The following is a 13316-nucleotide window of genomic DNA, read 5'->3' on the forward strand; positions in this document are numbered from 1 at the left end:
CCTCACAGAATTAAAGCTGAACAAAGGCTGACTTGGCTTGGGTTTGGCTGTAACAACCTTGACTTCCAGAGATTTGCTGGGATAAACTTTTTTTTTTTTTAATCAGATCAAAAGTTTGTATTTTTGCTTCATCTCACTTTATCAAAGACAGTGTGCGTGTGTGAGTGAGCGAGTGAGTGGGTGAAGGAGAGGCATTAGCTGCACTTTGTAAAAGGCACTTTTTGAAATGATCCATTTCCCTGCGGTAGCCTACAGGGCAGATCTGCCACTGTTGTTCAGGCCAGTGTTAGTGTTTGACCACAAAATTTACCAAATTCTCAACAGTCAGTATATTGAATGCCCATCCCTGCTTAAGACACATGTCCTTTCCTCACTTTGTGTCTTTAATGAGCATCCTATTCCAGTTATCAGTTGCACAAAACTAATTTGTAAAATGGATAACATTTTTCAAAATACAGTGGTACCTCGGTACTCGACCGCCTCTATACTCGACCAAATCGGTGCTCGACCAAAAAATTCAAGTAGGTAATGCATCGGACCTCGAACAGATTTTCGGTTCTCGACTAGCCGAGCCGAGCCGAGCCGACCCGAACGCGCTCCTCGGCCCTTCTCGGCCAGCGGGTAAGCGCCAGTTCAACTCAGACCGCCAGCGGAGTAAGACGTTTGTTCGAGTATTTCTTCCCGGATTTAAACTTTTTCGTGTTGCTCTAGCCCTTAATAATGGGTCCAAAGAAAGACAGTGATAAGGGGAAGGCAAAGAGGAAAACAATGAGGACCACTATTGAACCGAAGAAGGAAATTATAGCAAAATATGAACGCGGTGTACGAGTGTACCTCGCGTCGCAGTTAGCTAGCGTCATCATGGAAGGAGTAACTCCCTCCCGTCCTCTCCACATCCATTCCTGTATGCCATCAACCACTCTCCAAAACGTAAGTAAATTATACAAAATGGTTTATAATGCTTTATTTGCACACATACTTTCCATTATTTCTTATGGGAAAATTGCTTTCGGTGTTCGAACAAATCGGTGCTCGACCACCACCTCAGAACGGATTATGGTCGAGTACCGAGGTACCACTGTACAAACTTAATTCTCCTATCTGTTGAAATGAAACATGTTAACTGTTTTGTGTTGCATTGATTTGATCTGATTTGATTTGATCTGATCTAAACGTGGTGTGCACAAAACCTTTTTTTTTTTCATTTTTGCTCAAAGAAATTCCAGATTGATGAGTCATTTGTATATTTATTTTGTTGTGAGAGAAATGACAAAAACTCCCCTCCCCAAGTAAACTTTAATTATTGTAACAACAAAACAACTTTGAAGTATGACAGTGGCTTGTCACACTAGTTTTTGTGAAACCAAAAAAAACAAACATGTAATTGTCGTTGTACAATAACCTATATAATTTAGTTAAAAAAAAAAATCTTCTACATGTGGGTATTATCCATTAACAATCTTTTGGGATATAGCACCCGGCAGCGTGTAGAGCAACAAAACCAAGAAGAGCGCTGTGATGATGAGGAGCAGAGCAATGATGATGTACTTCTTGTAGTTCCGCCACACCAGGTAGAAGAAACATTTGAAGGGATTGACGAACCACGAGAAAGAGGTATCGGGGCGACTGGGAGGCGGGCACAAAAACAATGTGGTCAGGCCCATAAATATTTGGACAAATATATACAGCCACACTTTTTGTGGGTTGTATGGATGCATCATTCTCTATCATAACATGCAGTCAGGATTTTAGAAATAATTGTTTCTATTTGGATTCAAATTTGATTACGTATTCAATAGATATAACTTGTGACAGGTTTCAAGAGGTCTAATAATGCATGTAAATCTAGCACTAAAATATGTCAAAAACTTCTAGGTGAGGGACCTGCCAAAAGGGTGAACAGAGTGTGACAAAAAGTGGCTATGACCACCCCTGGCCACCATGTTGCTCCACCCCTGCTCGTGGCGTTTTACGAGCAAGATACCAGAGGTGGGAAACTTGCGATTTTTTTGCCGGTCCGACATTTGTCAGTTGTCAGTGCCCCGCCCCCTTACATCTCGTCAGTCCGCCATTTTTTCACACTGAAAATTGCAACCGTCAGTCCATCAGATGACGGCCGGCACTTCCGTCTCTAATACTCGGTGCAGCTTTCCCCCGCAGTCAGCTGGTATTCTCCCTATACTATCAGGTGGCAGTAAATGGAGTCTAAAGCTACGTGCACACCTAACGCGAAGATTTGCGTCGCTACGCTCATTTGCGGGGCTTTCTGTTGCTGCAAGTTTCTACAAGCCAGGTAAGTGCTCTTGCTTGGCTTCGTTTTTGTATTGAAAGCTCAGCTGGCCGTGTCGGATAGCTCCCGGTGACCGCAAAGCGGCCGCCATGATTCAGTCCTGCCCCCTGCGTGAGATGTCGAACGTTCCCCAAGTTGATTGGCTGTCGCGACAAGCGACAAAACGTAAAAAATTTTAACTCCACGCGACAGGCAAAATTATGTGCCGCGCGACGTCGCTCCATACGCGTTCATCGCGTCGCCGGATGCGCCGTCGCGCGACATTGACTACAATACAAAACTGTCCGCTTTTAAGGCATGCAAACAACATTACTCTATAACAAAGGAATAGTAGATTCAATCGATCCAAATTCTTCCAAGCTTTTTTGTTTAAGATTCCTCAGCAAAAGTTGTTTATGTTATTTAAGTCACAGTACTCCTTTTCATCCGAATCATAAAGGTGTTTGTATCGGCGAATTTCCATAAGCAATAGTTCATCCGCCATGTATGCCGCGCGGCGCTTTAAAACGCATTCCAGAATGCTCGTTTCAGTAAGCAATTTCTTGATGTAAAACATTCAAAATGCAAAATAACAAAAGTCTCTTAACACTTGATTCTAAACATTACTTTTAACTTTTGGTGGGCGAGATTTTGTACAGTAGGCATTTTGGTAATGGCTATCCCGACAATTACAACGATGGATGAATATTGCACTTCTGACAATTTTAATTTGCCGTTTTTTTTCAGCATTCCCGTCATTCGTCATCTGTCGGCAAAACGGGCGTCTGTCGGTGACAGTGCTGACAAAGTGCCCACCTCTGCAAGATACTGCAGTAATGTGAAGGGGTTAGGATAAGCCTTATCCTAACCTGATACCTTATCCGATAAGGTATCAGTCGCAGATTTTGCTTTATGATGAGTCTTACTTGGGTTTGGGCAGCGGTTCTGGTTCCTTGCGGGCTCGCCCCACTGGGTTCTTCTCAGCCTCTTCAGCTGTCACCAGGTGAAACTCTGCCTCCACCTTCCCCTGGTGAGGTAATTGGGCAACACCTGTCAATTCATCTTCAGGGACTTACAAGACTTGATTCTCAGTCCTTCAGGAAGCTCCAAATGTTGATGGGAGCATACCGTCAAGTCTCCAGATTTGCTGAGAGGCCACCAACCTCTGGACCTCTTCTGTTGGAAGATGGAAATCCTCTCTGTCCCATCCGTGAAGACGTCCGCCTTGCAAGATTTGGCTGTCTTTGCTCCACGCGGGAAGCCGTGCAAATCTAACTCCACCGTGCCTGAGCGTGCGCACACAAGCACAAGTTGAATAACATTTGCCGTTATGTTGAGTCGGCGACGTTCCTGTGACGTACCGAGGAAATCGTCAGAGGAGAGCGTCTCAAAGTCCCACACCTGAAGACTCAGGACAGAGGGGAGCTTCTGTTCACTTTTGTCCAGGGAGAAAATGCTGTCTCGCTTCTTCACAACTATTACCTTATGATGAGAAAGTATGATTGATATTGTAGTACTGGCAAAGTCTAATGGCAGAACAAGGTCATAAGGCTCCTTTGCTAACATGTTGTTAGTTATTTACAACTCATCTAAAGGTTGTGTGATACAACTGTATTTTCAGTAATCTTGCAACATTGATAAATAAAAAAGATCATTTGTACAAAAGCTGTCAGAATGAAAGATGAAGTACAATTAATCAATTGCAGTCTTAGTTAGATGCAATATTTCTTTTAATCGCGTTAATCCAATATGTAATCTCTAACTTTATGCTTTCTTTATGATGATTAAATCCGTTTTTATGCCTGAGTTGTTGGGACACAACCTAAAGGGCAAGTTCAAGAGCAGAGGGTGCGTGAGAGCGCAGTCGGTCTGACAAATGGTAAATCAAAACCACAAAAACCGCCCCAACGGCAACTTTGATTGCAATAGAGTGATAAGCATTCTTTTTAATAAAGTGTTTGCTTACCACAGAAGCAACTCAGGTTTAGCATACCACATAAATGCAAAGCACGCAGCCACAGCTAATGATAGCGACAAAAATGCAAATGAAGTGAGCCGTAACGAAGCGCTTAGCTACACTGAAGTACATGATGGACACTGTTTTAATGTTAATTTCTAACTATTTGGCAACTGACAAAAGAAAACCACCATTCCATCTGATGATTGGAGCCAGCACTTGGGACTAGTCTCAAATACACCACAGGGTAAATGCGTCTGTTAAAGAAAATACATTATCTGCCAAAATAATGCACCGTATCCAAAAATGGTTTGGGGTTTTTCTCAGAAATCCTTAGGTAAGATTGAAATTAGTACTCATTGTTTAACTTTTTGCCAGCACTAATTTATACACATATTTGCCCCCCCCCAAAAAAAAAAGGAAATATCCTCATAACATAGAAATGCAACATACTTTGTTTGTTTTGTATAGCATCCCAAAAAGGATGAATAAGTACAGACCGTTCATAAGCAAAAGTTACAAACTACAGCTCTGATCACCTTCTCAGCAGGTAAGTAGCTGAAGGGGAAAACAAAACGCCAGTTGAAGTTTCCTTCCCCCGTCAGTGAATTGTAATGGACATCAGTCTCCTGACGGTCATCCTCCAAACCTTTTAGCCAGCTTCAGATAAAAAGAATCACTTACTGTAGCTACTGCTTACGTACAAGAATAAAAAAACAATGCAAATGTTACCCTTTGATATAAATATCGCTGGACTTTTGACCAGTCAAGAAGTTGCTGTCCTCTAGAATGACATCCTCCGTGTTCCATATGATAACGCGCAGCTCATACCTGCAAGCACTCACTCAATTTTGATACCCTGTCCCCCAAAAGCTGGCATGCTTTGTCTTCAAGTGCCATTCATGATGATCTCACCCTTTGGGTTTGCGAGGGGAAATGTCCACTGCAGGACCGGGATGAGGTAGGTCCATGGGGAACATGTCGACCCACATCTGAACTTGACCCTGCAAGTGCATGCACAAACAAAGAATCCATGTAAACCCACACTTGAAACCATTTAAAAACACACACAAAAAAAGACTCAGACAAAATAAAGACTCAGTTATACCTGATCCATTCCGGGCCGAGCCTTGTGAAACAACGCCCTGGTCTCAATATGCTCCGGTACCAGCTTGCATCCAATGGTCGGGAACTCATCCCAACGATGCAGAATCTTCAGGGACAAGTGCTCATAGGACTCCACAGGTTCCTCGTCTAGCATGTGTGCAAACATCAAGATCATCTGCGTGACCCTCCTGCATACCGGAAACTGTGTTGCATACCTTCAAGCATGAAGAGTGTCTTGCCGGGGAAGACTTTGTCAGCCACGGTGATGCATCCTGGTCTGAAGTGAGGGCCGTCTAGGTTGTTTTCCCTACACATCTTTGACAGCAGCTCAGATGGCTTTAGACAGTCTCTCCAGGCGTTATAACCTTCACTAAGGGGCACAAGCAACAATCAATCAATCAATCAATCAATCAAATTTTATTTGTATAGCCCTAAATCACCGAAGTCTCAAAGGGCTTCACAGATGAAAAGAGGTCATGTGGAGACCTCTTTCGAAAAAAGAAGTCGTACAGAGACATCTTTTCAGTGTAAGGTACACAACAGCATCCCTTGTCAAAGCTCCCAGAAGGGGAAGGAAAAACTCAAAAACCCCAATTAGGGGAAAATCAGAAGCCTCCGGAAGGGACCACAGGTGGGAGGAGCCCCCTTCCAGGCCCACAGGCTGAAGTGGATGCTGCATGTACCAAATACAGACATACACATAAACAATATAGATTACAGAAAACATATTGTGCTATATAGTGCAGTGATGTCTTGAAAGCAGGCAAAGCCATTGGGCAGGAACCATCCCACATTCCAACCAAGTGGACCGCAGACGGCCGCACTCCTAACCCGCGATGGTCGATCAGCGCAGGACCAAATGGAAGCGGTCGAGTCAACCCTCACCATCTAGCTAGCCCCCTCTCCGAGCCGGAAGAGGGGGGCAGGAAAAAGGAAAAAAAGAAGAACGCTGCACACAGGCTCAATTCACTAAATGCTTTTCAATATAAATGTGTTTTTAACAGGTGCAGAATGGATGGTCAACACTATCAAGTTGGGCTGAATATCATCGTTTTACTATTTGAGGATATTCACACTGGTGTCATGATGTCCCTTAAGGATTTGCTGCAAAACACTGAGCCTGACGGTGGTACAATTGTCCTTCTGTTTGGCAGAAGCGGATGGGCTAGTTTAGCAACAGAAGGAAGATGTGAAAATAAACCATATGAGAGTTGTCGGTCCAATGAATAAGAACTTAAAAAAAAAAAAAGACCATGATGGCAACCGATAAAGGCAGAGTGATTCTTTGTGAGAATCACTCTGGCTTTCCACAGATGAAGCTCATGTTTAGCCTACCACATAAAGGCAAAGCACCCAGCTGTGACCGGGATGAGACCTACCTCAGCCTAACAACAGCAACAAAGGCACTAATGTAGCAAGCCATAGTGAACATACCGAATTCAAGAACACCCATGTTAGAGGAAGTCTGTGGCGAACAGGATGAACAATGTTTTATTTGAATGTGGTTTTCTAATTATTTGGAGATTGACAAAAGGAACATCATCATTCCTCATGATGGCCCAAACCAAAGACTGCGTGCGGGCAGTACTTGGAACTCGTCTAAAGTACAGCAGAAGATAAATGGTCACACCTGCATTTGTTAAAGGCTGTTAAATAAATGACTGGAGCAACCTTTTTTGTTGTTAATCAATCTTTTGATCTGCCACAATAACATGGGCTATCTGGATTCCAGTTGAGGGTTTTTCGCAGAATTTTTAAAGTCAGCAAAAGGTTAATTATCATTATTATTAATTAATTAATTACACATCTTAATGAGTGAATCTCTCAGTTTTTTACTCTCTTGACAGCACTATGTGAATAATCACCTCAACTAAGTCATTATTAAATGTAATCTATCCTATAGTCAATACCCCAAACAGCAAACTTAAAAAGATTTTATTTTTCACAAGCATACAGTTATGAGCAAAGCCAAAGTGCAATACTAGAATGGAATGCTTATTACTCACAGACTGTACTCAGTTGGAAGTCCGCATGTGGCCCGGTGCCGGCTATAGAAGCGGTTCTCTAAGTCAATCAGAGTCTCCCCAATCAGGTCGTCGCCTCCCACTAGGTCGTAGTCATAGATGAGTACCGACAGCAGAGATTCCTGAGGAAATGTCGCCTGCATCTCAAATGACCTGAGGGAAGGCAGAACAAATCAACCAGTGTATACTATCAAAGACTAAACTGTCAAGACGGAAACTGACACCTTCCAAACACAGGGTTTAGCTGCTTAGGGACGTAGTTCTCACGGTCTTTGATTTCATTCTTGCCGAGTTGGAGAACAACGTAAGGGTCTGCCTTTCCATCTGGGTCGGCCGGATGCAGGTTTGTTGCCTTCAAGTATGGCACAATAAAGAACAGTAAGACAATAAAGAGATCAGAACACAACGCAGCATAACTTACGGAGACGATGTAAACCCGAATAAGGACTTGAACTGAGGTGTTCTGCGGAATGCCTCTGTTGACTCGAAGATGTCCATCATCTTCCTCCCACTCTCCTTCCTCGTCCTCAGTGAGCTTATACAAGCAAAAGCGTCCCTACAGAGAAAGAAAGTGGCATCATGCAGTAGAGCAAATGCGATGTGATGATGGTCATTCGACACGATTCTCTCACCTTAAACTTGCCAACGAACCTCTCCTCTGTAGAACCCTCTTCGTTGGCCTTCCCGCGGAACAACTCGTATGTGTTGACCCAGTCGTCAAAAGGTCCAAACTCTGCCTCCAACTCTTTGTCGTACAGCTGCAGAGAGTCCAAGGCTTTGAGGTTGGAGGTTAGTCTTCACAAGACTTCCATTATCATTCCAACAAAGTAAAATGATTCCTCATCACAGTCAGACTATTCTCAGTATTAATGCTATCAATGATTATTGGTCCATAACCAAACACTATGTACGATGCTCTTCCCTTCATCCATCCCAAAGATACTCGATGATTTCGCCTCTTTTTTTCCACACCAGTTCAGGCTGGTGCAGTCTAAACCAAACCTTTTTGCATGAATTGATGAAACCTGTTCGGATGAGAGGTGAAATGTCTTCAATGCTGTGAAAATGAAATGACCCTTATATCGAACAAATTATACAGTATAAACGTTCGGATGAGAGGTGAAAAGGTGAGAGGTGAAATGTCTTCAATGCTGTGAAAATGAAATGACGATTATATCGAACAAATTATACAGTATAAACGGCCAAAGACATTTCCTAAGCCTTTATTCAGTCTGGTGTTGGTTTGATGAAAGTTTTTTTCATGGGTTTTACGACTATGAATACCTGCAGTGTGGCCAATTTGGTGGGCAGACTCGGATTCCAGTTCACATTCTGCTCTGGCGTTCCTTTCCCCTTTTGTTTCTTTTTCTTGTTGCCATCCGATGAGCTGCTCACTGACAAGACAAAACCATATGTACAGCTTTGAGAATGGAATAGACAAAAAATAAATCAAGCGCTGTTCCTCCCTGGGCCAAAACAGCCATGCCGTAACAGAACCACACCACAATGCAACCTAACTACCTGAATCGACCAAAACCTAATGGCAGTATCAATACCTTTGTACCACTCTTTCTCCCTTCTATGTTTGTCCTTACCTAAAGAGTCTATTCCATCGCTGAGCAAGCTGTGGTACGGCAAAGCTGTAATACACAACAATGCTATGTGGGTATGTGGCAGATGGCTGAAAACTCTAACCAGATTTGTACTATTGTCTTTCTTTCATCCAAACCTCCCAAGGAACATAGACTTCTCAATACCAAAAAGAGCCCTGAAGCAGAACTTTGTGGCCCTTAATAAAGCCATTTGCTTTGAATAATACTAGTGTAACCTTTAACATGGATTTATTTGGACAAAAGTTTAATATCATGTTGAATAAGACTAGTTTTTGAAACGATATCTCGCTGCATAGTGCTTTGTTTTTTTAAAATGCTTATCCAACAATTCTATTACCACAGGCAAAATGCAAAAGTTCCATAGCAGCCAGTGGTAGTACGTCAGGCTGTTAAACACTCAGTGCTCTCAGTGATGTTTTTAAATGCATTCACAATCACCATTTCAAACCATTCAAATCTCTACAATGGCCATCATTGTTGTGCTTAAATACTTGGTCCACATAGAAGACCCATATGTCTACACTTCCACCCACAGAGAAGGCTCTAAAATAATCCACATACCCTAAGCAGAGGTATACGATACATCTATTCTTGCTTGCTTTTCATGAAAAAAATAACAAAAAACTAAAAATCTAAACATTCTCACATAAACCAACTGAACCATTATTTCTGCCTGGAAACTGGATCAAAAAGGTTCCTACCTTTTTCAAACACTTGTGGGAACAGAGGTCCTTCTGTTTGCTTGGTCTGTAATAAAAACAAGGTACACAGATTTGAATTTGAGAAATCAGTGGTACTCAGTAAAAAGAAAAATATGCCCCAAACTACACCACTTTTCAGTCAGCATCTAAAGGCCAAGATACAACAGACAACGTAAGGCGAGAAGAATACAGATGTCAGTTTACCCCATTTGGTTAACATTCAGTACAAGGTTACATGGTTTCTTTATTGTCATTACAACTGCTCAAGTAGAAGGCAACAACATTTCACTCAACAGTCTCAAACATCCAAGAAACATACAAAGACAACAACCAACAGAGGGAGACAGGACGTCAGGACAGGGATAGGGGAAGGCATGTCAACACTCGCTCAGAAGTGTCCCAAGATCTCAGATGAGAAATGAAAAACATGAGATATAGATGAGAAAAAAAAAGACTCGGACCATGTCCCCAGCAGAGGCCATAATGTAAACCTGGGGAAAAAAAACAACAACAAAAAACTCAAACATGCCACATAAACGGCATCAAAAATCTTGAGAGACTAAGAGGGAGGGGGCAGGGGGCAGAGTGCATGACGCAACTGGCAGTCATTCATACATTCCCGCAGCACGTCGGAATGTCGGGACCAACAGTGGTGTCGAAGCTAAAGTTGTGCGTGCGGCTTCTGTGGATGTGCGGGCAACTTAAAATGAAATGCTAAGCATATTGTATGATACCATGGAAACAGCCGTGTCCGTATCAGTCCAGGTCACTTGGTGGGAGGGGGTAGGGAAAAATCGTAGCATCTAGCGCGATTCCTCATCCAGGAGAAAAGTCCAGATAACAGACAGATGTCTTAGGAACAAACTGACAAACAGTGTAGTCATCTTGAGATGGGGCTTCATTTAGCAGAATTAGCAATAAACTCTTTGAGGCGAAACACCAACTTCTCCACAATGACAACCGTTTTTTACGAGAACTCCAAAACCGCATCCAATTTGCTACTGAGTTCACACGTCGCATGGGTCTGAATGTTGATCCCTTTTCAATGCCATCAAAGAAAGCAATTTATTCCCCAATGAAGCTGCATCCCCCTGGAGTATTTTGTGATGAATCAGTAACCAACCAACTCCAATAAGGAGGATGCCTCTTATCAAGATTCCCTTTCATCAAGATACACATCATCTTCCACTTTTTCTAGGAATCCCTCGACTACGTCCCAGAGGGGTAAGAAGGCTCCCCTCTACATGCTCTAAAGTCGAGAGCCCAGCCGATCAATCCCATGGTTAGTGTTGGAAGAAAAACACTGCACAAGTCTAAAATAATAGTTGAGACAGAAGACAGAACAGGACGATGACAGCAAAGCATGGAGTTAAGGGTGGGAGAGGAGTAGAGCAAAAAGCATGTACCACTGTCAAGAACCAAGGTGAAAAAAAAAAACACCATTGTGATGCCATTGGAAAGAAAAGTTTGGCGATTTGACATGCTGAACCATCGTGACATTTGATCACGGAGGAAAAGGTCTTGACATTTCCGCTCATTTTGCACATCGATACCCTCCGCAATTGGACATAGAATACAGTAACGGTTGTTATTCCTTTTCATTTCCATGTCATGGCTGTACGTCGTCGGGATTACGGTGAGCCACAGTTGCCCTATGAGTAGGCGCTCGGACATCTGACTAGAGCAGGGGTGGGCAACTCCGGCCCTCGAGGGCCGGTGTCCTGCATGTTTTCCAGATTTCTCTCCCTAACACACCTGATTTAAACCATTAGCTCATCAACGAGCTCTGCTGGAGCTTGAAGTAATGTAATCCTTATCATTTGAATCAGGTGTGTTTGAGAAAGAAAATGGGAAAACATGCAGGACAACGGCACCCGAGGCCTGGAATTGCCCATCCTTGGACTAGAGTTAGTAGCAAACATGAATAAAAAGCAGACTTTACACTTGAAATTCCAATTTACTACAAAAGGTAAGAGGATCCAAAGCGTTCTTTCTTCTTTGCTGTTCTACTGCAGCCACTTGTGTGTGATTGACTCAGAGAACTTGACAATGACAAAAAACAAAAAACAAAAAAACAATTGTACTGTTCTTACCTGACTGGCCAGTCAATCTGTCAATAAGTTCAAGGGGCACTACTATAAGACACAGGCCTCAATGAATGGATTCAAACTTCCAAGGAGGAATGGGTTACAACTTGTGTCCTCATTGGTTGATAGTCGAACCGGGAGCCAATCACATGTCTTTTAGGAGTGCCCCTTGACTGGATTGACAGACCCCATAAAAAACAAAAATCTTGGCAATTTGTTTTTGTTGTCAGCTGCCCGTAGACAGCTGGGATAGGCATCGAGCCAGTGGCCCTTACAATAAGAAGCAGCCACAATTTTACTTAAAACGTTTAGATTGTGGTTAATTCACAAAGTGTAAATATGTGGGGGTTCACTGTACCTGTTTCTCCACAGACGCATAATATTTGGACCACCAGTCAATGACACACTCTGCTGACTCATCTGCAATGGTCCGCCTCCTTCTCTTGGAGGAACGATGGGTGCTCTTTTTGTGGCTCACCTGCATTTCATAAAAAACAAAGAAATATCATTTACATTAACATGGATAGCTAAGATATGATACCTATGTGTTCATTGAAGTCACCGTCTTTCTTATGGGTGCTGTCGTTTGGGAGGTGGCTTCCTCAACTGTAATTTGAATGTCAGGCGATGTTGACCCCACACTTGAGTTCATCTCTGCGGCACGCTGCGAATATTCTGTTGGACAAGAAGTAGAATTAAAATCAATAACCATATCTATTTATTTTGACATCATAATTGATATACAACATGATGTTTGATGAACTGAAAATATATGTATCTTAATAATAGAAACAGTATTTCCATAACACTAATACTCAACAATAATAATCAACCTTCACGGTATATGATATACAAAAGAAGATATAAAACGGTAAAAAACATGCATAGTTATAACAAAAAAATTGGGGGTAGCAGAGGTGTACAGTATATATATATATATATATATATATATATATATATATATATATATATATATATATATATATATAGATAGATAGATAGATAGATAGATAGATAGATAGATAGATAGATAGATAGAGAGAGAGAGAGAGAGAGAGAGAGAGAGAGAGAGTGAGAGAGAGCGAGAGTGAGGGAGAGAGTTTTTGTCATAGCGTATATAAAATGGCGTACAGAGTGGACAAAAAAATTGCCGTGGTTGACATCATAGGGTGAAAAAAACGCAAGCCAGGGACGTCGTAAAACGGGGCTCCACTGTATCTGTTAAACTGTCTGTTAAACTTAAACTTATCTGTTATGAAATATTACATGAAAATAAACGAAAAATAAATATATTTAGAACTAAAGTAAGTGATTCATATACAAACAACATTAAGAAAACGTGAAACAAAAAATGTATACAACAAAAAGTAAATGTATACTTACAAGTAAAACTAGGAATGAGTACTGTATTTTCTGCACTATAACGCACACCTAAAAGTCTTTTTAAAACAAAAAAAAAGCTGATGGTGTACCTTATAATCAGGCCTTATATATGGATCAATATTGAGATTGCGATTCGAAGATGGGGAATGAACTGATAAAGTAAGCTTTACCTGTT

The 13316-nt window shown here is 41.9% G+C and overlaps 1 protein-coding gene across 2 annotated transcripts in view; it reads right to left on the bottom strand.

The window, feature by feature from the left end:
• Positions 1-1231: 1231 nt before the first annotated feature.
• LOC148424125 (fer-1-like protein 6) overlaps positions 1232-13316 on the bottom strand; it is a 32339-nt gene continuing 20254 nt past the window's right edge. The window contains exons 29-46 of one of the 2 annotated variants that reach the window (XM_088415674.1): positions 12321-12412; positions 12117-12236; positions 9672-9717; positions 8953-8997; positions 8642-8751; positions 7990-8115; positions 7779-7913; positions 7582-7709; positions 7340-7510; positions 5549-5703; positions 5335-5480; positions 5142-5230; positions 4959-5057; positions 4766-4886; positions 3631-3751; positions 3398-3555; positions 3196-3296; positions 1232-1626 (exon numbers count right to left, since the gene is read on the bottom strand). In XM_088415674.1, the coding sequence (XP_088271800.1) occupies positions 1446-1626; positions 3196-3296; positions 3398-3555; positions 3631-3751; positions 4766-4886; positions 4959-5057; positions 5142-5230; positions 5335-5480; positions 5549-5703; positions 7340-7510; positions 7582-7709; positions 7779-7913; positions 7990-8115; positions 8642-8751; positions 8953-8997; positions 9672-9717; positions 12117-12236; positions 12321-12412 (2144 nt within the window). In that variant the 3' untranslated portion in view covers positions 1232-1445. Of the gene's footprint in view, positions 1627-3195; positions 3297-3397; positions 3556-3630; positions 3752-4765; positions 4887-4958; positions 5058-5141; positions 5231-5334; positions 5481-5548; positions 5704-7339; positions 7511-7581; positions 7710-7778; positions 7914-7989; positions 8116-8641; positions 8752-8952; positions 8998-9671; positions 9718-12116; positions 12237-12320; positions 12434-13316 lie in introns of both variants that reach the window. The other variant, XM_088415673.1, reaches the window with a different exon arrangement.

Source organism: Hippichthys cyanospilos, chromosome 5 (genome assembly GCF_059441005.1).
Source record: "Hippichthys cyanospilos isolate Australia breed blue-spotted pipefish chromosome 5, RoL_Hcya_1.0, whole genome shotgun sequence".
NCBI lineage: Eukaryota > Metazoa > Chordata > Actinopteri > Syngnathiformes > Syngnathidae > Hippichthys > Hippichthys cyanospilos.